This window comes from Cannabis sativa, chromosome X (genome assembly GCF_029168945.1).
Source record: "Cannabis sativa cultivar Pink pepper isolate KNU-18-1 chromosome X, ASM2916894v1, whole genome shotgun sequence".
Lineage (NCBI taxonomy): Eukaryota > Viridiplantae > Streptophyta > Magnoliopsida > Rosales > Cannabaceae > Cannabis > Cannabis sativa.
The window spans coordinates 21,642,703-21,663,388 of NC_083610.1; the positions used below are offsets into that span (position 1 = coordinate 21,642,703).

General features: G+C 33.2%; 3 protein-coding genes across 8 annotated transcripts; 2 read left to right on the forward strand and 1 right to left on the reverse strand.

The window, feature by feature from the left end:
• Positions 1 to 974: 974 nt before the first annotated feature.
• LOC115702795 (ribonuclease 2) lies at positions 975 to 4,634 on the reverse strand. Its single transcript, XM_030630231.2, has 9 exons — positions 4,306 to 4,634; positions 4,173 to 4,201; positions 3,704 to 3,777; positions 3,356 to 3,457; positions 3,234 to 3,237; positions 2,279 to 2,370; positions 1,983 to 2,144; positions 1,498 to 1,594; positions 975 to 1,331 (listed from the first exon to the last, which is right to left on the reverse strand). The coding sequence occupies exons 1-9, from the start codon at positions 4,542 to 4,544 to the stop codon at positions 1,258 to 1,260; spliced, it is 873 nt and encodes a 290-aa protein (XP_030486091.2). The 5' UTR covers positions 4,545 to 4,634; the 3' UTR covers positions 975 to 1,257.
• Positions 4,635 to 6,491: 1,857 nt separating this feature from the next.
• Positions 6,492 to 9,111, forward strand: LOC115702796 (F-box/LRR-repeat protein 12). Of its 2 annotated transcripts, XM_061106906.1 has the most exons (3): positions 6,727 to 6,846; positions 7,249 to 7,280; positions 7,490 to 9,111. In XM_061106906.1, exon 3 carries the CDS (start codon positions 7,844 to 7,846, stop codon positions 9,014 to 9,016), a length of 1,173 nt encoding a protein of 390 aa, XP_060962889.1. In that variant the 5' UTR covers positions 6,727 to 6,846; positions 7,249 to 7,280; positions 7,490 to 7,843; the 3' UTR covers positions 9,017 to 9,111. The 2 variants fall into 2 exon arrangements, with proteins under 2 accessions (XP_030486092.1, XP_060962889.1); XM_030630232.2 differs by lacking the exon at positions 7,249 to 7,280 and having other exon boundaries at positions 6,492 to 6,846.
• A 5,834-nt stretch (positions 9,112 to 14,945) lies between these two features.
• LOC115702798 (mediator of RNA polymerase II transcription subunit 19a) lies at positions 14,946 to 18,913 on the forward strand. 5 transcript variants are annotated; one of them, XR_004008956.2, is made up of 7 exons: positions 14,953 to 15,457; positions 16,350 to 16,414; positions 17,089 to 17,378; positions 17,508 to 17,717; positions 18,002 to 18,061; positions 18,214 to 18,358; positions 18,549 to 18,913. XR_004008956.2 is itself a non-coding variant. In XM_030630233.2 (6 exons), the coding sequence occupies exons 2-6, from the start codon at positions 16,384 to 16,386 to the stop codon at positions 18,262 to 18,264; spliced, it is 642 nt and encodes a 213-aa protein (XP_030486093.1). In that variant the 5' UTR covers positions 14,946 to 15,457; positions 16,350 to 16,383; the 3' UTR covers positions 18,265 to 18,913. The 5 variants fall into 5 exon arrangements, 3 of the variants coding, with proteins under 3 accessions (XP_030486093.1, XP_030486094.1, XP_060962890.1); XR_009685289.1 differs by having other exon boundaries at positions 14,956 to 15,457; positions 18,002 to 18,056; XM_030630233.2 differs by having other exon boundaries at positions 14,946 to 15,457; positions 18,214 to 18,913.
• The last annotated feature ends 1,773 nt before the right edge of the window (positions 18,914 to 20,686 follow it).

The following is a 20,686-nucleotide window of genomic DNA, read 5'->3' on the forward strand; positions in this document are numbered from 1 at the left end:
GTTGTGATTAACGAAGAAGCAGCAACTAATTCTTATCACCATGGTTTATTTTTCTTTGACTTATTCTTTCCTAAAAATTACCCTTCTAATCCTCCCAAAATTGTTTATCATTCCTATGGAAAATCACTTAATGAAATTAGAAGAGTGGTTTGTGATAATTATATTTTTAAGAATTGGGGTTCGTTGATTAAATCAAACACCGAATCCCCAATTCTCAATGTTCTTGTTTCGATTGAAATTTTTATTTCAAATTCGATTGAATTGGAAAGAAGTAGCGAAACAATTTTTCAGATGTTGCGGTCTCCATTGATAGGATATGAAGATTTTGTGTTGGGCTATTTTCTTTTGAGGAGTCATCATATTCTTCTCAATTATAAAACTACATTTACTAATCCAGATGAGGAGAATTACAAAACATTCTTCAACTTAATTAAGGCATTTGAAGAAATTGGAGCATATTGTAAACATCACTATAAATACTTAGAGTCTTATGATAATTAATTTAGGAATATGGATTTTATTTCATAATCCTACCTTTGTTTTAGAATTTTTTAGTTTCCAATTTGCTATAGAAAAATTACTATTGTTATAGTTATGTTTTGTATTATTTCTCAAACCATTATTAATTTTGAGAACTTAATTATTTTTTTATTTTATTAAAGTTTCCTACCAATGGAGCCCTTGTGATGATCTCATAATTTGTTATACCGTTAATTTTTCTTAAAAAAAAAAATGCTTCACAATTTAATTAAAATAATACTTTTAAATTCTCTACTTAATGACTGTGTATAACCTAGGTGCATCAATAGATTTAAAATATAAAATATATATATGTCGACATAAAAATAAAATATATATTTTAATCTTTTTTTTTTGTTAGTATTAGATAGCACTATAATCTTAACCAATTGCAACGCGCCACATCGGTATGGTATTAGACACCATATTATGCCTAATAACAATACTCAAAAGAATAACATAAAAAGATTTTTCTTTTTTTAGTGTAGAAAACATTAAAAACAAAATGTTCAATATATACAAACTCCATGGCAGAAAGCTAAGCTATTTTTTACTTCTCTGTTTTCTGTTTTGATAAACTAATGTTTGCATATTTTCAATGATAGAGGAGAACAATGGAGCTGTAATCTACACACACACCTATGTATCAACATTTCATATGGTGTCTGATTTATGCAACATTTTATTATACAGATAAATTAAGAAAAATATCCATTATGTGAGACTGGTTCACAATATTTACATGCTCTCATGTTCTTCAATAGCTTCTTTTGCAGGAATCCATGGAAGTTTTGTTTCGGCACCATCAAACCCTGAATCAAAAGGAAAAGACATATGGTCGAAATTATTTGATTAGAGTCGATTGTTTCCTTCTATAACTGATTCTCAACTTCAACACTTGAAACCAAATGAAAAACAATTCCTAAAAAGCGAAAGTATACAACCGAATAATGTAGTCTAAAACCGAGAGGAACTTACCCCTTGAAGCGTGCGCTGGTAAGCTGACATATTTAGGGCATGAGTTTCTTGAAGAAACCGTGTTCTCACTGTTAACTTGAGTCACGCAGTCACGGGGCTGAAGAAAAAATAGAACAGAAGTTATAAAATTTCTTTATCATGTGAAATTAAAGAACATCACATGACAAGGAAAAGAAATGGACTAATCATCCAATTACAATTGCTAGTCTAAAAGTAGAATGAGAAATATCAAGCTTCTTAGCTTGTTTTAATAATAACCAAAAAAAAAGTTTAAGCTTATGCTAATAGAACTAGAAAAGTACTTCAATATGATATTAGGAGCCGCAAATGAAAGGAAAAATGCAGTTATATGGTGAGGAAAACCGACACCATAATTGTCAGGTCAAACTCAACGCCCTACAAACGTGGTTCTGATATGGATCCTTGAGCAGCCTACACATTAATCTATGATAGAATCGAAAGTGAATTCGTTGTTGGAGTTTTACCTCAAAGGTCTTGTAAAAGCATAACCGAAGTTCCTCTATAGCTCCATTTTTGCAAACTATCAATGGGGTTGTGTGAAAAGCATTTTGAATGGCAGAAATGATGCCTCCAACGGGATACTTTTCACTATCCGAAGCTACATATCCTGCTTCGGAGAGGACTCTCTGTGCACAGTTTAAAAAAAAATAGATTATGAGAGATATACACTGATTGAATAACATAAACTAAGCTACAATGTCTTCTATACAAATGAAGGGGTCTTAGGTCCATGTAAAGATTTAGTTCCTCAAAAACTTACCGAGACATTGTATTTGAAGTAGATATTTAGGACCGTTGAAAAGTAATTGTATTCATCACCAGTGACAGGAGCAGAACAAGTTCCATGCTTCTCTGCAAGTAAGAATGAAAATTTGAAAAATAGCTATGGTAGTGAAAGAAGAGAAACACATTAACATGAGTTGCAAGAAGATGATAACTACACTCAATTTGCATCCTTATTCAACCCTATGACTTTATGGATGTCATGCTATGGCATGGCCTCATAAGTTATAGTCAACAAAATACACCTAGATAGGAACATGCAAAAACGGAATAGCCTTCAAACTGAGTAAAATACACTAATGATAGGAAGCACACAAGTTTACAGGTAGAGCAAAGAAAGTAACTAGCAAGACCATTGGTTTATAAAGGTATAAAATATTATACACATCTGGAACAAGAAGGAAAAAGGTACAAACATATCAGACATTCATCAAACCAATGACTCAAAGTGCATAATCATTTCTTGTAGCAATGGCAGCCAAAATCTAATGCACTTCAATTTGTCTCACCAAACAAATAGGAAAAGGGAAGAAAAAAGAAACTATTGGAGATGTTATAATTGTAAGATGCATGGCGTCCCATCTCAAAACTAATTCGCTATGAGAGGAGTAGCTCATGTATCCTATGCGTGGTATTTAGTTTCCACACATTGTGGATATGGGACTCTCTAACATCCCCTCAAGATGGTGGCTATATTTCTTTTTGGCTCCCTATTGCCGAATCACAAGTGATTTTTTTTGACCAGTTTTTGGATTTGGATCGGATACAAATTGGAGTTTAGTTTGACTCTAATACCATGTTATAATTGTAAGATACAGGGGTCTCATCTCAAAACCAATTAGTTACAAGCCCTGACTCTAGACAAAAGATGCACACACAATGAAATTCTAGTAAAACATATGGAAAAAATAGAAATAGATTAAGAGGATTACCCCACTGCAAGTGTAGTGTGTCCAGTTCAGCCATGGTAGACATATAAGATGAATAAATGTCAGTTATGTACAACATAAATCAAAATATTAAGCACAAACTAAACTTATAATTAAATTTTTACCTCATGACCCCAAAATGACCCTTTACCACCATGACAGGTTGATGGTGAACCGCAACTTAAAGACGGCCAATACTTCTCCAGATCACCAAGCAATGATGAAATCTACAATGAAGCGGAATACTTGTATGGTGATTGGTGATATAGATTTGAAGCAGCACTTGAGATATGTTAACAATTATGTTATGAATGAAATTTTAGCTGGCTACAGTAAAATACAATTCAAGGTACAGAAGTTCATACCACAGTGTTGATAATATTTTCTTGGTTTTATGATATATAAATATCACTAAAACAATGTTTAATTATGTCATCTTTAAAAGAAGTAATATATAATTTACAAACAGATACCTCTTTCTCATTAAACCTCTTATTAGTGCAGCAAGAAGGCCAGCTTCCATCATTGTAATCAGGCCACAACCCATCTGCCATACAAGTACAAAAAGCAAGATTATATATTCCATATAAATTAAATATGACAAGTGACTCATTTGAATCATGAGTCAGTAATGAACTGTAATAACTTTAGTTTCACTGTTTATTGGGGATAAATCCCAAATTGGAAAAATACTATTTCACATAATTTATTCATATTTTTGCTCAGAACAGCAACACACATTGATACTTTTTCTTCTTCATTCAAATTTTAAACTTTCATATTAAGAAAAAAGAAAAACCAAACATAACTTTTGCAAAAGTAAATTCAAGTAACTGTTTGAACCAAACATATGTAGTCAAATGGGTTACAATATTATATTAATATGACTAGAAAGATATCATATATTATATTATATACTTTAACTAATTTAATAATACTTACGTATTGTAAACTCAGCAGGAGCATTTGAACTGAAAACCCAAAACAAAAAAATTAGAGCTGAAATTAATTTTAAATCAAAAATATCATCTTTAACAAAAAAAAAAGGGGATAAAGAGAAGGAATAAATAAGAACCCTCGGCAGCAAGCATTGGAAGTACAGCAATGGCGGCTACGGCGACAGTAAGTGGCGGGCCATTGCAGAGCCAAAGCGAAGTAATCGAACTCTCTCTGAGACTGAGTATGATGTTTTCCTCTTGGAAAGATTCCAAATCCGAGTCCATTAGGTTTGGTGGACTCAGTGGTGAGGATTAAGGAAGCCATTGATAATGCTAAGAAGGCTAAAGAAGCGAATTTGGTGAGAAGCAGAGCCATCGGAGCAGCCGAGGTTTGGTATTTCCGATCTCCCAAGAAAAAGATTCTATTTTTATTATTTATTCTAAGGTGTCCCTAAACGACCAACTACTTAAATTTGACAATTTGGTACAACTTAGGAATATACTTTTGGGAAATTAATATGTTTTTGCAACATAATCCTCAATTTTAACAAAATAGTTACTAAGTCCCTAAAGTCTTAATAGTATTATTATTAGGTACCAATAGCGACTGACATCAGTTAAGGTGGCGATCTATAAGACCATGCATGTGTTAATATATATTGTGGTATAAAATTTGGCTTATATTATATTTTATGTTAAATTTGGCTAAAAGTATGTGTTAAATTTATATCACATTATACTGTATCATTAGAGTTTAATTATATAAATTTAAAAAAATATATATACACCACATTTATAGCACTCCATCGGATTCGAAAATGCTTTCGTAAATCACTGTGTAATTATGAAGAAAAAAATTGTTAAATTTTAATTTTTTTTTCTCTAATTAATTGTTGTTAAAAAATTAACTTAACAAGTTTTTTAAGTTATGTACTAAAAAGGAATAGGAATCAATTATATAGTATTAATTTTCATTCATTTGTTTACTAAATTTTAAAGGCTAATTAGTAATTTTTTTCCCCCAAACTTTGACATGTACTAAATCATGCCCCTTGAACTTTTTTTGCCGTTAAAAATTCCTCTTGAACTATTAAGATTGTTAAATTTAAGGACTTTTATCTAATTTTAGTAAAAAAATTCTAACATGGATGAAAGTTCAGGGAGCATGATTTAATACATATAAAAGTTTGAGGGGCATGATTTGGTAGATATCAAAGTCTGGGGAGCATGATTTAGCACCTGAAACAGTAAAATTGAATGAAATTAGACAAAAGTCCTTAAATTTAACAATCTCAATAGTTCAGGGGGAATTTTTAACAGCCAAAAAAGTTCAGGGGGCATAATTTAGTATATGTCAAAGTTCGGAGGGAAAAATTGCTAATTAGCCAATTTTAAAATAAGAAAAACTAGTGGGATTCACAGAAATTAAGAAGAAAATAAAAGAAGTAATTCTCGCCATTTCATAAGAAATATATTTTTCTTTCCTTATCTTATTTTATATTAATTATATATTTATTAATTAAAAATTAAAAAAAAAAAACAAACATGTCCTTCAAAAATCTATAAATAAAAAATAATTACAAGTTCCAACAATGACAATTTAGTTAAATTATAACATTTTGATTACCTTTCCTAGTTTCTTTTCCGTCAGTTTAGTAAACAACATAATAAAATATTATTTTTGATTATATTATATTTTAAACCGATTTATTTCTTAATAAGTAATGAGAATCAATGGCAAAGTAGATATTCACTTACATTTATTTACTTTATTGAAATTATGAAAATGAGAAGTTGAATAAATAAGGGATTAAAGAAAAGAAATACTTCCCCACCAATTTTTTAAGAAATACCATTAAAGGTAATGAATTTTATTTATTTTTAATATTATTAAATATACAATAATAATTTTGTCGTTTAAAATATATTATATAAAATAAATACAATATATTATAGTTTAACTAAAACGGACAATTTATTAAATTTAAGCATTCTGATAAAATAAACAAGATAAATCATTATTATTCTATTTCCAAACAATTTTAAGAAACAACATATTACAAATATTGATTTCAATTTTTTTTACTTATTCCGTTACATTTCTCCATTAATTTATTGAATTAAATATTGTATAGTAAACTTGTACACTTTAATAAACATGCCATATAAACAATTTAATTTATGTGGTATTTCTAAAAGTTTTGGGGCAAAGTTGTAAATTAATGGGAACAAGTTGAGGCAGGCCCAAGTTTGGCCCAGTTCGCCAAGCCCATAATAATGGGGTCCATATCATTTAGTTTTACTTTACTCGTGTTTTCAACGCACAACAACATCAGTAGTAGTTTTTCTTTTCTTATCAAAAAAACATCAGTTGTAGTTTTTTTCTTTTTAAGATAAATCAACATAGGATTAGTTAAACTACTTTAACTTAGTCCTTAAGAAGGAGAGAGAGGGAGAGATGTGAGTACTTGCTTTCTGAATTTTTCTGACTGAGGAAGCAACGAATATTGATATTTCAACTGAAATACTTTCTTGGGGTAATACAAAAAACCATTGATCTGATTGGCTGACACAGACAATCTTTCATTCTGGGTTATCATCACCATCATCATCATCATGGAATCGACCAGTTTTGTCTTTTAACTGGAGACGATGTCACAAGCTGATGTCTCTTACAGGTGGGTACACACACATATATATATAAAGATAGATTTTCTTGATTTTTGATTGTTTGTACAAGTTTAATTTTTGATTCTTTTAAGTTTTGTGGTTAAATCTTTTTCTGGGTATTGCTAAAATTGGACTTAATCATCGAATTTGATCTCATTATATACCATTTGATTGAAAAGGTTTTGTCTTTTATAGGCAAGAAATAGGTTTGATCTTATATAAACAATTTAGGTTGTGGTAATGCTCTTATATAATGATTAAGGAAGAAAAGTTAGTACCTTTGGTGTTTGATAAAAGGTTAATGGTGTTTTTTTCTTTTTTTCTTTCATTTGTGAGTATAATTTATAGATTTGAAAGAGCCCCCACAATGTATACTTCTTCCCAGTAATAACTGGTGTTGTATTTTGTAGATTTGAAAGAGCTGAGGATTGCTATCATTTGGGTGAGCCCTATGGTTTATGCTGTTTCTTTGAGTTGAAACACTTAGTCATATAACATAGGCCATGTTGCTTTTTTGTCTTGATGAATTTGAGATATTAGATTATGTTGTAGCATTAGCATATAACTCTTTCAACTGTTGCAATGGAAGCTATTGGTTTTGGCTTTTGTTAATATGAAATTGATTTTGGTTTTCTGGTTTGCAATTTGCAGTTGTGGGTCTTGTGGATACCCTCTGAATTTGATATCTTCAAATCGGATTACTTCTGGCATAGACTCTGAATACAGCAAATCCATAAAGAAAGGTTTAATCTCCTTTATTTCGGTTGATCTCAGTCGATTCACACAGGTTGATGAGGTAAATTGTTTTCCTCTAAGTTGGGGTCGTTATCGTTCAAAAACCAAACTTTTGTGTCGTAAATGTGGAGTTCATGTTGGCTATGCATATGGTGACACAACTGCTCTTTGTGGTTTTGATTCTCCCAATTCATCAAACTCAGCTTATAAAAAATTCACTGTAAAGATTCGAGCTTTGCAACCTTCTGAAGAGTGATTTAGACGGTTGACATGGAGGGTCATTCCAATATTGGTTTAACTTCCATCATGCACCTTCCTGATGATTGTCTTTACTTCATTTTTCAAAGGCTTGATTGTTTCACAGATCGTGAATCGTTTGGCCTGACTTGCCAACGATGGCTCCAAATTCAAAACCATAGCCGACGCTCCTTACAGTTCGCCTGTTCATTCACCCATTTGAGTCTTTCTTCATTAGGCCACCCCAATTTTAACTTCCATTCCTTCCATCTCAATAGGGTGCTCACTCGCTTTCAGAATTTACAGTCTTTATCCTTAGCCGGTTGCATATACCTAACCGATTCAGCCTTGGCACCACTACAGTTTTATGGTTCAAACTTGCAAGCTATTCATTTCGATTGTTGTTTTTGTATCACTGATAATGGATTTTCCATTGCTGCTACTGCTTGCCCCTTACTAACACGAGTTAGTCTTTACCGATGCAATGTTACTGATGTTGGGTTAGCAAATTTCGCTAAAGCTTGCTCGGGTCTAAAACAAGTAAACCTCTCACACTGCTCATACATTTCTGACCATGGATTAAGGACCCTTGTTAATGGATGTCATCAACTTCAAGCAGTAAAAATATCATTCTGTAGCCGTATAACTGGCATTGGCTTCAGAGGTTGTTCATCAACTTTAGCTTATGTAGAAGCCGAGTCTTGTGATCTAGAGCCACAAGGCATAGGTGGACTAGTGAGTGGAGGTGGTTTAGAGTATTTGGATGTTTCTTCTCTAAGCTGGCATGTAGGCAGAGATGGCTTGGTAGCTATAGGAGCAGGACTTGGCTCGAGTCTGAAAATCTTAAACCTCAGGCTGTGCAGAACTGTGGGCGACGAGTCAATTTCAGCGATTTCAAAAGGGTGTCCCTTACTTCAAGAGTGGAACTTAGCATTGTGCAATGAGGTAAGGATCTCTGGATGGGTTTCTATTGGAATGAACTGCCATAACTTGGAGAAACTTCATGTGAACCGATGTAGGAACCTATGTGATAACGGGTTGATGGCTTTGCGAAATGGGTGCAGAAGGCTCTCGGTTTTGTACATGAGCCGCGGTGGGAAGATCACTTCTACAGCAATTGAGATGTTCAAATGTTATAGAGGAGATGTTGTTATTAAGGATGAAGAGATTATGACAATGAGTATAGGACTTCAATATTTTATTTGACTATCTCTTTTACAAACTTGCTTGGCTTGTGCTTTGCTGCATATCTCTCACTCTTTCTAATTAATTATAAATTAATTGTTTAAACTTGGGATCTACTCAATCTGTTGTTAGATAGATTTGCATTTTTTTTTGGTAAATACCATTTTGGACTCTGTGTTTTACAAAAGTTATCAATTGGACCCTCTGTTTTGTTAAATGACAAAATAGACCCTGTATTTTCTAAAATGGTACAAATAGGACCCTGATTTGATTTTTTATCAAAATAAAATTTAATTATAATCCGATCTAAAAGTATTATCACAAAATTGTTTATATTTTTTGTATATGTTCGTATTTAGAATTGTTTTCAAGTTGATTATATTAAAAAAAAAAGTTGTCAAAAATTAAGCTCAATGTCTTATTTTTACTATTTTGGAAAATATAGGGTCCATATAGGGTGCAATCAGTAACTTTTATCAAATACAGGGTCCCATTTCTTTTTCTTGTTAATTAATTTTTATAAATATTGTTCTTCCATGGGATTTTGGTCAAATAAGTATTTAGATAAGAGAAAATTTTGGAAAGGCCAAAATTCACCCTAATAGGTTAACTCTAGGAAAAAAAAATAGAATAAATTCATGAAAAATCTCATTCATTTTGGTAAAGGGACACCAAAAGAATTTGATTGTTGAGCCGTACGAGGTCGAAAATTCTTAAGTACGGTTACAATACTTTGAATCAAAATGATTTGTTCCCTATACATTCAACAATTTCATGTCACATTCTTTGAATCTTTGTAAAACTGAATCTCAATTCATTTAGTGCTAAGAAACAAACTTTGAATTGAACTCAACTGAAATATGAAGAGACATATTTAACTAACACCTTACATGAAACATACTTATATTTGGTTTTGTTGGACAGATATTACATTAAATGGAACAAAATATAACAAAACAAATTGAAAGCAATAGAAAAAAAAAAATCATACTACATCTATCGATCATAGTTAATGCATTTAGTCAAATAAGATTCGAAAAGTAATATCGTCAATCTCATATTATAATCTCTTAGTTAATCTGTACGCTTGAAATATCACAGGATAAAATATTTTTTTTCATAGCGGTATTCTTTATAGTTACAACATTATTTTTGTAAATTTTTTAATAATTTACAATGTCGAAAATATATTTAAAGTTTTTTTAACAAGCATAAACTGAAATATTATGAACTATATTTTTGTTTCTATAAACTATTTAGAATTTTTTGAAAATTTACAAGATAATATTGTAACTATAACGAATACAGCTATGAAAAAATTTGAAAAAAATATTTCGACATGTAATTTTAAACATAAAAGTTAACTAAAATATTATAATTAGCACTCATAAAATTCTTTAATTAACAAAAAGTAGAAGTTACCTAATTATTTATTTATTATTTTTTTAATTAAAAGTTGCCTAATTAGTAATTAGTAATTAGTAAACCAGCAAGTACATAAACTAAAATATTCCACTAAAATCTCCATATTTAAGTCATCTAATGAAAAATGTGTATAATATATTTCAAGGAAGTTCTTTTGGATTTTTTTTAATCTATAATTTTTTCCTATTGATTACGTGAAGATCTTGACTTTAATTAAAAAATAAATTAAAAATCAATGATTCAATTTTTAAAATTTAAAATTTGAGACCAAATACGAAAAACAACATATAAAGTCTCTCTAAGCTATTGATGAGTTGTTTTTGAATTATTCAAGCAGAATCTATAACTCTTACTTGTACCATGAGTCATCTCGTAAATAATCTTTATAAAAAATTTTATTAGTAAAATAATTTTTTAAATATTTTTATCAGTAAAATAATCTTATATAGTTGGAGAAACAATCATGAATTATATTGTGCGATTATAAATAATTAATTAGTATGGTCGCACCATAGATTTACACCGTGCGATCATCATGGTCACATAAAATACACATTGTCAGTTTGATAAATTTCATTGTTATCTAAACGTTCTTTTTCCCCAATTAACTTATTATTTGTTAGATGATTTAACAAGTTTTTTTTTTGAAGGAAAATGGTAACTTTATTAATAAGAAGATTCAACCATTACAATAGAAAGAAAATCAGCAGGAACATCATCCTCACTAAAAATACGATCTGGATACAAACAAGAGCTACGAGCAAGACAATGTGTAGCTTTGTTTACAGAACGTTTAACAAAATTAATTGAGACTAACGGCAAATCGGCCAAAAGAGAACGACAAACCGCCACCTGAAGGCCAAAAGGAGAAGGTATCTCCACCGTACTTTGGATTGCCTGGACAACAACCAAAGAATCGGTTTCAATCTCAACCGGTCCCCAATGTTTCCTCTTTATCCAACTCAAGGCCTCCTTAACCCCTACCAATTCAGCCATAGCCGAATCCACACACCCCACCCGTAAAACTGTGAAGGCTTCAATGAATCGACCCTGAGCATCCCGGGCCACCCCTGCCGCTCCAAATCGACCATCACTTGCAAAGATTGCACCATCGACATTTACCAAGTTTGATATCTAGTTTTCTATAAATGTCCCTAATCCATATCAACCAATGAAGTTGCACGTGAGTTAACTCTCCATGCTCTTAACTTGTATGGTTTGATGAGCTATGACATTGTGATTTATTTTTATGTAATTTACAGTATAAATATTTAAGTTTAACTATCGGTTGTAGATAAATACTTAAGTTTAATTTTTGACGGTAATAATACCTAAATTATATTCCTCGAACTTTCATAGGTACCTAGCTAAAAGTATAAGTCATTACCACATGTCATTTTCTTATTGGTATATTTAAATTAATTTTTAAATAAAAATAAAAAAATTAATGACTTGGATCAATGCTACGTGACCATTGACTGGTACCTACAAAACTTCTAAAAATATAATTTACAGTTAAAAATTAAACTTAAATATTTATTTACAATTTGAAGTTTTTTTGTAAACAAATATAAAATTTTTATTAATTTGTCAAATCAACCAAAAGACAAGACTGTACCTCAATAAGAACATCACCCATATTGAATACTCGATCTGAAAAAGAGCAAGAGATGCTTTAGCAAGACTATGAGCAATTATGTTAGCAAATCGTTTAATAAAAAACAAAGAAACTTTATTTATAGATGCAAGAAGTTTATGACAATCTTCTATAATAACCCCAAAAGAAGAAGGTATAAGTAATGAATTTCGAATAACTTGGACTACTATCAAGCAATCTAACTCCAGCTCTACTTTATGCCATGGTTGAGTTTTAATCCAGCTTAGCGCTTCCTTTATACTACTTGCTTCAGCCAAATTCGGAACGCCTATACCAACAAAACTGCTCGACTTAGCCATTACTAATTCCTCTTGAGAGTCTCGAGCAACTATGCCATAACCAAACACAGCTCGATCACAAAAAATAGCAGCATCAACAGTTACCTTAATTGTATTCTCTTTCAGCTTAACCCGAAATTTAGCTACATCACCATCTTCAAAAACTAAAAATGAAGCCTTTGTACATCTATTTTGGATTGATTTCTATTGCAGAAGATAACTCATAGATGAGATAAGAACACCATCTACCACAACATACTTTTAATTCCAAACTAACTCGTTTCGAGCATTCTATAATGTAACGTCCCCGCTTCAAGCCTCCATTGGGTCGTTACACCCACGGAATGAATGGCTCTTATACACGAGTACGTCACTCTGGCTGCTTCATGGACTGATGACTGACCCTACAGACCAACACGAGTGTTTCCAGCGTGCTTTGTCCTCACTCGCACGCTTCCTGGGAAAACTTCAGGGAGGTCACCCATCCTTAAATTACTCAAGCACGCTTAAGCGTGGAGTTCTTTCGAGATGGGCTCAAGAAAAACAAGATGCACGCTTGTTGACATAGGTAGTACCAATCAATCCATTTAAGCTCTTCAACTATGTAGTCTCATACCTACACGTCTCGAATCATCCCACTTGACCTTCCAGGGCGGTGTGAGATTGCACGGCCTACCGGTGTTTCCCCACGGATCACGGGATTGCGTCATCGATCACCCCTTACGGGGTCCGACGTCCTCGTCGACCACACTTCGGCCGGGTCAAGGCTGCGATACCATTTTGTAACGTCTTCAAGCCCATCGGGTCGTTACACCCACGGAATGAATGGCTCTTATACACGAGTACGTCATTCCGCTTCATGGATCGATGGCCCGACCTACGGACCAACACGAGTGTTTCCGGCGTGCTTTGTCCTCACCGCACGCTTCGGAAAACTTCCCGGGAGGTCACCCATCCTTAAATTACCTGTGCAAGCACGCTTAACCGTGGAGTTCTTTCGAGATGGGGCTGAAAACAAGATGCACCTTGTTGACATAGGTAGTACAATCAATCCATTTAAGCCCTCTTCAACTATGTAGTCTCATACCTACATCTCGAATCATCCCACGGCCTTCCAGGCGGTGTGAGATTGCACGAACACCGGTGTTTTCTACGGATCACGGATTACCGACCGTCACGATTATCAGTGATGTCGAGTCCGTGATCCGTAAAGGGAAACATGGGTAGGTAATCCCACACCGCCTGGAAGGCCGTGGGATGATTCGAGACCGTGTGTATGGGACTACACGATTGAAGAGAGCTTAAATGGATTGACGGGTACTACCTATGTCAACAAGGCGTGCATCTGTTTTTCGGTAGCCCATCTCGAAAGAACTCCACATTAAGCGAGCTTGACTCGGGAGCAATTTCGAGGATGGGTGACCTCCCCGGGAAGTTTTCCCAGATGCGTGTGAGTGAGGACAAAGCACGCCGGAAACACTCGTGTCGTCCAGGTCGGGCCATCGATCCAGAAGCTGCAGTTGACATACTCGTGTATAAGAGCCATTCATTCCGTGGGTGTGGGCCTGGAGGCTTGAGCGTGGACGTTACAAATGGTATCGCAGCCTCGACCTGGCCGGAAGTGTGGTCGACGAGACGCTCGGACCCGTGAAGCGGGGGTGATCGTGATGTCCGCAGTCCGTGATCCGTAAAGGGAAACACCGGGTGTTCGTGCAATCCCACACCGCCTCTGGGAAGGTCAAGCTGGGATGATTCCCGAGACCGTGTAGTATGGGACTACACGGTTGAAGAGAGCTTAAATGGATTGATTGGTACTACTATGTCAACAAAGTGCATCTGTTTTTTCGAGCCCATCTCGAAAGAACTCCACGGTGCGAGCTTGACTGGGGAGCAATTTCAAGGATGGGTGACCTCCTGGGAAGTTTTCCCAGGATGCGTGTGAGTGAGGACAAAGCACGCCTGAAACACTCGTGTCGTCTGTAGGTCGCCATCGATCCAGAAGGTACCGTAAAGGACATACTCGTGTATAAGAGCCATTCATTCCGTGGGTGTAAGGGCCCAATGGAGGCTTGAAGCGGGGACGTTACATATAACCCCTAACACAACATAACAACCTTCCCACACTTGTCCTTACTGTACCTTTGCAAAATTTGATCAAACCAGCTGCAAAACTCAACAACAATAATTGGTCTAACCCCAGCCAAAAACCTCTAACAACATTGAGCAACGAATGAACAAGAAATAAGCACATGAAAAATAATTTCCTCACCTCTTTGACAAACTGGACATATAATTTGAACTAGAATTCTCTTACCACTTAATTGAGTTAAGATGGACAAACAATTTGAAGCAACCCGCCATATCAAGTCGAGAGCTTTCAGTGGTACTTTTAAAGTCCAAAGCTTATACCAAAACTCGAAAAAATCAGCTGCAATTCAATTTATTTTCTCAACTTGTGTCAACTTGCATGTAATAGGTACTTACAATCGAAAATTAAACTTATATATGCCATAAACAAAATATATAAAGTCACGTGAGGTGCACGTTTTTCCATCACTTCTTCAACGATGAGTATATAAAGTCAAGGATGAAACGAATGTGGTTATATTTAAAGAAAATAAAATAAATAAAATCAAAATAATAAGAGAGAGAGAGAGAGAAAGAGAAAAACCAGAGACCGAAACCCTCCCCAACTCCAAACCCTAGTTCTATTCCATTACTATTCACCCCTTCACTGCAAAACTATTCACAATCTTCTCTGATCTCTCAATTCCCATTACGCTTTCTCTCCGGTTATTCAATTCCTCCTTTCTTTTTATTTATTTTATTTTTTTATTTATTTTTCTACCGGAAAATCTATCAACCCAAGAATTTTGCGTTGTTCCGTTCCGGAATTTCGCAATTCGCAAGGTCAATCGTTTTTTCGGTAGCCCATTTGAGTTGGGATGTTAAATTAATAGCTCGTTGAGTTGGGAGTTTTGAGACCCTTTTGGCGTGTGGAAGAGTGAGAGAGAGGAAGACGAAGCCGTAGACTGGAATTTACTAGTCATTTCTTGTGATCTGAAACAGTTGAGGAAGTAGAATTCAGGATCCATGTCAGAGGTATGTGCTTAACTCTCCCTTTTTATTTATTTCTTGATTTTTCGTTCGAGTTTATTTTACTTTGATTGTTCATGTCGCAAATGAGTGAATAAAAACGAGAGTTTGCTTCATTTTTTTTAAATCTTCAACGGTTTAGAATCGAACCTTATTTTTTGTGCAATAAAATGAAATTGGAAACTTTGTTTTAATGGCTAAAGTCCGAGTCTTTTCTTGTGGGTGTTTTTGGAAGTCCTTTAGATCTTTTAATCCAATCTTTTACCGGGTTTCATGTAATTTCTAATGTTTGGGTTGAAAAGAAATTTTGTGAAGGTTATGTTTTTAGCTGAAAATAAGATTTGGTGGATAGGTGAACAAGTTTAGATAGTTCTAAGGATTGAAAGAAATTAAGGATTATTAAATTAGGATCTCCAACACACATCTACAAGTCTTGTCAAGGCAAAAATATTAGCAGTGTAACCAAAACGTGCTAGTTGTATATATTGGGAATGTAAATGAGCTTAAAATGAATTGCATGACAGGTAAATAGGTCGTGTTTGAGAAAGTACATTTTGGGATCAGCCTATTGCTAACAATATTTAAAAAGAAATATTGCCTCTTATGATGCATGCTGCATAAATATATTGGCTACCACTAAGATGCCCCTTACTGATTTCGACACCGTGTTGGACATAATGTACTGTTATGATGTAAAAGCCTTAGGTGATTAGGAACTGGTTGAAGTTTTTCCCCATTTTGGACCTCTTCTTGGGGATATGCTTTTCTTTCTTTAAGTGTAATCTAGCTGAGAAGAAATTGCGGACAGATTTTGTACAATGTGCTTGATGTAATTGTGAAATTTCAAATCTGTTGATGCTTGATGTTTTTTCATTGTTCCCGTGTCTTGGAACTGCAGTTGATAAAATCTCCCTGTTTCATGAGATAGACCAATGGACTCTGAGTACAAGAAGTTTGGAAGAGGTATAATATTTATCGTATTTGCATTTCGTTTAAGTTATCTTGATATTGCTCGTTGGATTCGTGATTTTTTGTAGCTATTGGTTAAACTTCTAAGTTAAGTTATGGGCTAAATATCTTTACGTACCATTTTGATTAAGTGATACTATTTATCAAAACATCTTGCTGTGAACTTTAACTTATTTATTGAAAAACAAACAAGCATTTGCACTGTAAGATAAGTGTGGTTTTGCCAAAAATTGACAATCAATTCTATTGCAGAAATTTTTATTTGGTTGGGTGTGTAATTATGTGTGGGATGGGGGAAGGGCTCAAATCCCTATTGTTTTCAAAAAAAAAAAAGGTTATGCTTATATATTTCGGTTGCATTTTAGATTTTAATCTTGAATTAAATCCTTATTCTTGGACTGGGATTTGGTTGAAGCTGTTAACAACATGGAAAGATATTTGTGTTTTTGGTTGTTGTAGAAAGATGTAACAATATTTTTATTGAAGAGTGCATAGATTTTTTTAAAATGTGTTCAAGTTGTGTTCTGTTATAGTATTATTTTACATCATATTGTTGCTTTTTGTGGGATCTTGTATTTTCTTGTTAGGCTTATTATGATTATGCAAATCTGTATGAGCTTGATGGTTGATTTTAAGATATTGTCCTAATTTTATGTTTTAATATTTAGGACCGAGGGAGCTTACTGGAGCTGTAGATCTTATAAGTCACTTCAAGTTGCAGGCCCAACACGATTTTTTTTGCAAGAAGCCACTTCCTTTATCAATCGCGGATACTCACTATCTTCACAATGTGGTGGGGGACACAGAAATCAGGAAAGGAGAAGGAATGCAATTGGATCAACTTATTCAGAGTACATCGTACTCGAGAGACACTAATGCACGTATACAACCTTTTGACTTAGATGTTCTCCAAGAGGCCTTCCAGCTCAGGGAAACTGGTCTTGTTGAATTGCCACCTGTAAGATATATATGTCTTGACTTTACATTAACTTCATTAATAATTTTACATTCTGGATGAGAGATCTCGTTGTGTTCTCTTTGCCGAAGTAATTCCTCAAAAGTCTTAAATTTGCTTCTTTTTTTGCAGTCAGAGAAAGGGACTCCGACTATTGCAGGGAAGTCAAAGAGCGAGTCGAAGGATAAGGAGAGGAAACATAAAAAGCACAAGGACAGGGATAAAGAGCATAAGAAGCACAAGCATCGTCATAAGGATCGAAGTAAAGACAAGGATAAGAAGAAGGATAAAAGTGGACATCATGAATCTGGTGCTGACCACTCAAAGAAACACCATGAAAAGGTTGGGAAATACTCTGCTGTTTCTTTATTTCTCAAGTAATTTATAAACTTTAACAAAAAGAAGATTTTTTTCTGTTTTTTTTTTTGGATTTTTATGAAAATCTATTTAATTTGTAACGTTGACAATACTACGAAATTATGTTCCCGTGCTTGAAAATATCATGTTTGCTGAATTTTAAGCGATGATTTTGTCAATGAATTGGAAGAAGCCATTGGACCAATAAATGAATTAATTATGCTTCTGCTAGTCACAGATGAATATATTTCTATGTTTTATAATTGCAGAAAAGGAAGCATGATGGAGATGAAGATGTTAATGATATTCACAGACACAAAAAAAGTAAGGTAATGAAATATCTTATCTTTCTTTCGATCTTATTCGGTGTTCCATTTAAGTTTAGGTCTTTTCTTTTCTATGTGATCTATTATGACTTTGAGTACAAGTACTCTACCGTTTCATATCCTTTCCTAACTAGTCTCTGTTGACTCTTGCACAGCATAAGAGCTCAAAAATTGATGAAGTCGGTGCAATTAAGGTAGCAGGCTGAAAATGAGGCATCCAATACATATTTTCGTTTTCTTCAGATGCTTGTCGTTTAGAGTTGGGAGGGGTCTATTATTTTCGTTATGAAATTTCTTGAGGTACAAGCCTATGTCTTCACCATATTCTTTCGTTTCCATTAATGTTGTGGTGTGCGTATAAAAGAAATGGGCTCATGAGGACAAATGTTGTCATTTTGGTTGAGCCGATGGACCAAGCTTGTCGATCTCATCATTATGGCTCATGAAGAATCAATCCATAATGACATTACACCTCTTGTATTTCATGCAGAGTAGCTTTGAAACTGACTAAAGATTGTGAAGGTGAATTCACCTCTTGAGAGGTATGTGGAGTCAAGGTAAAAGTTGACCCAAAAAAAAACCAAAAAAAAAAAAGAACTTCTTTGTAAAATAACATTGTCTCATATGATTGCTTGTATTGGAAGGAACTCTAATTTCACATTATGTTAATGTACACAAATGACTTAAAAGGCTTTTCTTAGAATTGGAGTCATTAACTTATGCTTAGAAGTTGCAGCAGCTTTGAGTTGTAGAGAGATAAGGTGATAAAGGGATGGTATTATGATCTTTTTATCCACTTTATATTTTGTATTAATGACTAAGATTATTGGTAGTTTGTCCAAAAGGGATTTTTGATGGCTTGGTTTTTTTCTTTTTGTATGATGATTAACAAGTGTGATTCACCTAGATTTCTCTTTCTTACCACTATGCCTTTGTAATTAATTGACTTGGGAATGGTTTAAAGTGAGGTTCTTCAAGAGCTCTTTTAATAAATGGAGCACATGTACAAAAAGGGGTAAAGACCATTTGGGTTTCTGGGCACCATTTGGGTCTTTCTTATCTATTCTATATGCTGTTGGATTTGTCTTTATGAATCTGTAATAATTATATTTTTCAGAGAATACTATTCTCAAAGCACAACAATTATATGTGAATTGTAATCAAGGACAACACTTTTAACACCATAAAATAGCCATTTGGGTCTGGTTGAACAGTAAAATGATATTAATGATGATTAGGGTTATGGAAGTCTAATGATGAATTTATAAGAGAAAACTACACCTTTCTGGGTTTCCAACTGCATTTTTCTTTTATTTTGATAAATTGTAAATCATTTGGTGTTAAACTAAAATTTTGTTTGGGGCCACCAAACAACCTGAAAAAATAAAGGGGAACATTTCTACGTTTAATTTTATTTTTATTTATATTTTTTATAGTATTTTATAAAAATACAATAAAAAATAGTAATGAAAAAATAAAAAAGACGTAAAAATATTTAAAAATTTATTTCTTTTGAGATTTTTTTATTTTTTATATTTTAAAGTAATTTTTTTTATTTTTATATTTTTATGAAAATTCACGTAGTAACTCACAACAACTAAAGTAACTTAAATCGCAATAAAAATTCGCCGAAAAAACTCAAACCATAAATTTGAATTTTTTTTTATTGTTTTTGTGTATTTATAAAATTATCCCAAAAATAAACTAAATCACAATGAAATTTGATCATTTGGGATAAATGGTCTTGATTCTTAAAGCTCTTTTCCACCTGTGAACCTTAACAAAAAGATTTTTTTTTGCCTTTCATATTTTGTCTCACTCAGATAAAGTGTTATCTATATTAGGATTACCATATTGGAAGAATTTCTTCTTGAGTCACTTTGGTCCTAAACGTCGTCGTCATGGTATCATCACAACAAAAAAAAACCCTTTAGGGGACCATTGCACTATACACAACAATCTATTTTTATCATCTAATTTGCCATTCAATAACCCTAAAATCCAATTCTATTAATAAGGACATCTACACCCAAATGGGGACTACTACTTGACTTGTACAATACAAATTGCCCAAATAGGACTATATGAGCTTTCAATATCAAACAAAAATAAATACCCCAAATGAATAGAAAAAATCTAATCTAATCATATGTTGTCCATACCATCAAATGAATCTCTTAACATTAACAAACAAGAATTTGATTTAGTTTAACAATTTTGAATTGAGGTTATTTCGATTGATAAATATGTACTTAAATACATGTACTTTTTTAGTGGTTTCCTTTTCTTTCATTATATGAAAAAAATGACATAATACTATATAATCACTTGATATTAGAATTATCATTGTATATTTTTTTTTTCCAAATTTAGAATATAGAATATCACTAGCACATGAGTCTTCAAAATTTTAAAGTATTTATTTATGAGTTTTTTTGTGATTCAACTCTTTAACTTATTATTTATTTGTATTTGATCCTTCAAGTTTAAATTTTGACAGTAAAATTTTCCAAATTACTAAACTGTTAGCAAATTTAAGATCTCATCCGGTTCACTGTCACCATGGACCGATTATGTGTATACTTTTGTACACGTGGTATGTTTATATTGGTACACTTAATATTATTA

Coding starts and splice junctions, on each gene's coding strand:
- LOC115702798 (XM_061106907.1), top strand. CDS start 16,384: ATGGACTCTGAGTACAAGAAGTTTGGAAGAG. Junction 16,415..17,088: donor GTACAAGAAGTTTGGAAGAG/GTATAATATTTA, acceptor TTTAATATTTAG/GACCGAGGGAGCTTACTGGA. Junction 17,379..17,507: donor GTCTTGTTGAATTGCCACCT/GTAAGATATATA, acceptor CTTTTTTTGCAG/TCAGAGAAAGGGACTCCGAC.
- LOC115702796 (XM_061106906.1), top strand. CDS start 7,844: ATGGAGGGTCATTCCAATATTGGTTTAACTTCCATCATGCACCTTCCT.
- LOC115702795 (XM_030630231.2), bottom strand. CDS start 4,544: ATGGCTCTGCTTCTCACCAAATTCGCTTCTTTAGCCTTCTTAGCATTA. Junction 3,778..4,172: donor TCCTGCTGAGTTTACAATAC/GTAAGTATTATT, acceptor CTTGTATGGCAG/ATGGGTTGTGGCCTGATTAC. Junction 1,595..1,982: donor GCTTTTACAAGACCTTTGAG/GTAAAACTCCAA, acceptor TTTTTTCTTCAG/CCCCGTGACTGCGTGACTCA.